The sequence below is a fragment of the Etheostoma spectabile genome, chromosome 20 (assembly GCF_008692095.1).
Source record: "Etheostoma spectabile isolate EspeVRDwgs_2016 chromosome 20, UIUC_Espe_1.0, whole genome shotgun sequence".
NCBI classification, from domain to species: domain Eukaryota; kingdom Metazoa; phylum Chordata; class Actinopteri; order Perciformes; family Percidae; genus Etheostoma; species Etheostoma spectabile.
Window position 1 is genome coordinate 25,266,735 of NC_045752.1, and position 2,464 is coordinate 25,269,198.

General features: G+C 44.0%; 1 protein-coding gene across 2 annotated transcripts in view; it reads left to right on the forward strand.

Annotated features, from left to right (window-relative positions):
* The window catches only part of bcl11ba (BCL11 transcription factor B a), a 45,391-nt gene that overhangs the window by 522 nt on the left and 42,405 nt on the right, over positions 1-2,464 (forward strand). For both annotated transcript variants that reach the window (XM_032500602.1, XM_032500603.1), the window contains exon 1: positions 1-383. This exon is cut by the window's left edge and continues 522 nt beyond it. In XM_032500602.1, the coding sequence (XP_032356493.1) occupies positions 329-383 (55 nt within the window). In that variant the 5' untranslated portion in view covers positions 1-328. The remainder of the gene's footprint in view (positions 384-2,464) is intronic.

A 2,464-nucleotide genomic window follows, 5' to 3' on the forward strand; every position in this document is an offset into this window, starting at 1 on the left:
CCACTCCCTCACCACTAGAAGGGAGGCGCGCCACCACTTTGGCACTGAACTCCGACCGAGCGCCCGGCCGCCCAGCGTCGCACCACGGCCGGTCACCGCAGAGCGCAGGAGCCGCCGCTCGCTGGAGGGAGATCCATCGCGCAGGGGTCAGTTCGAGGGCCACATTTTGGGCCAGTGCAGAGCGGTCAGTTCGGGGTGGCCAGAGAGCGGCCGGTTTTGGGGCCAGGTTGCGGCCCCTATACAGGAGCAGCAGCAGGAGGAGGAGGAGGAGGAGAGCCGACCCTTCCAGCGCCGCTCTCCGGGCGATGCCAGTGTAAATGCCAGGGCGATGTCCCGACGCAAGCAGGGGAACCCGCAGCACCTGTCCCAGAGAGAAATAACACGTAAGTATGCCTGCAAAAATCACAACATCACACCATCCACAGCATGCAGTTAGGCTCTCTTTTTCCTCTCCGGTGTCATTCTGAGAAGTAAGTGGATTTTTCCTCCTGCGTGATCGGTGCGTAAAAATGAATATTTTCCGAATAGAAAGTTTGTCGAAGTGCGTCCTGAAGGCCAGTTATTTCCACTCCTGGTTCACGGACATAAATAGATATAGGCCTTTATTTAACTAACGAATTATTACGGTTTATACGTAGCCTGCTAGTGTTTTAGTAGATTTACACACAGAGCAGAGAGTTGGGAAAGTCTTTGGCTGCGTTTGACTTTTCCTGTAAAAGCAGCTCGCGGAGAAGTCGGAGATCCGTCCCAGCAGTTAATTAAGACATGCCATTCTTTATTTTTCCACTTATTGTCTTAATTTAATTGTAACTAGCACTGTAATTGAGGAGAAAATTACTCTCAATTTTCAACTTTCAATAATAATACGAACTCCATCAATTTAAATCAGATGTAGTGTGTTACGCAGATATCGTCCCTTCCCATAAACATACCAGTCTGTGTTCACATCAGATGAAAACACACACACAGAAGTCAGTCATATTTCGATTATTTAATTCTAACATGTGAATGTCCTCTTTCACTTTAAGAAAAATGCCGATACTTTATTCTAACCCAACAGACAACTGCTAAACCTAAATATTGTATCAGCAGCCATACAGGAAAATTATGAAAAATAAAATAAAAATAAAACATTTACCACGCAGAGGTTATTGCATCTGTGATAGTGCCTCTCTGTAGAAAGTTTAATTAGTTAGTCCCGTTCGTTATGTTTTCTGCTAGATGGATGTAAAGCTTATACTTTGTAATATTAATGCTCGGTTTGGATTATTTTAAAGGTTACTGCACGCCTCGACGGCGCAAAATTCCAGAGTTTCCTCCGCGGTGCTTTTATGCAGAGTGCATTAAATTAAGACTCCTTGTTATATTTATGTGAAGGGTTAATACTCACTTCAAGGCGTTTTATTAGTGGAAAGTAAAGGGTCCCAAAAAGATATTTTAGAAAGAGAAAATGTACTTTTGTTGTCATAATTTCAAACCTAAATTACGCAAACGATTCAAAGGGGAAACATTGCTATTGCTCTTAAGTTATCTCATTTATCTTTTGGCGCTGACTTTTGCAGCAAAACTTCTCAGCAGTGAAATGATTTCTGGCCTCAGATTAGTTTTTCAGCTGATGGTGGCTGCAGAAAATATTAGTAAAGGACATTTAGTGATGAAATGAATCCAGCTAAAAGCAACTGTTATTGATTTACAGAATTGCCACAATGAGCCTAAATTACAAAAGGGGAAGTAATTAAGTACATGAAGTACTGTGTTACATTTGGGGAATATTATCCTTTTGTCCATCTTGAGGTTATTTGGGGAGACTTGCCTTGTGTGAAGCCGGCCAGATCAGCTCACTTACACTACAGTGTATCAGTGTGCACTTCAGTGGCTTGGTGTGTATAATTTAACACCCATATTTACAGTAAAGCCTCAGCACGCTCAGCGTCCTTGTCCAGGTTTTGGGCCAAGCTGCCTGGCTGTCTGTAGGTTCCCTCCTCTGCTGTGATGCCTGGAGGCAACCCACACGGTCGGACACGGAAACACACACACACACACACACACACACACACAAACACACACTTAAAGATGATACACGTGGCTTAGATGTCAAATGATCTTGACGTGCAGTGATTTGATTTCTTAATAGAAGTGCAACTGCTGCTCATACGCAGGCCTGCAGTGTGTACTCAGTTACCTTTAGAAATGGGTCACACTGTGACATCAGCTTCTGCAGCAGAGCCCAGTATATATATTTCACCTGATAGAAAGACACTCTATGCTCATGAGTGTGTATGAAGTGTAAAATGCAGTTTGGTAGTGGTGTCCACAGAGCAGGTCAGACTTGTCTGTCTGTCGGATTTATCACCATTCAGGCTGCAGCACGGTGCTGTACATTCCATAATTTATGTGTAAGAGATGCTCGACAATTTAGTATGCTTGAGTACACACACACACACACACACACACACACACACAC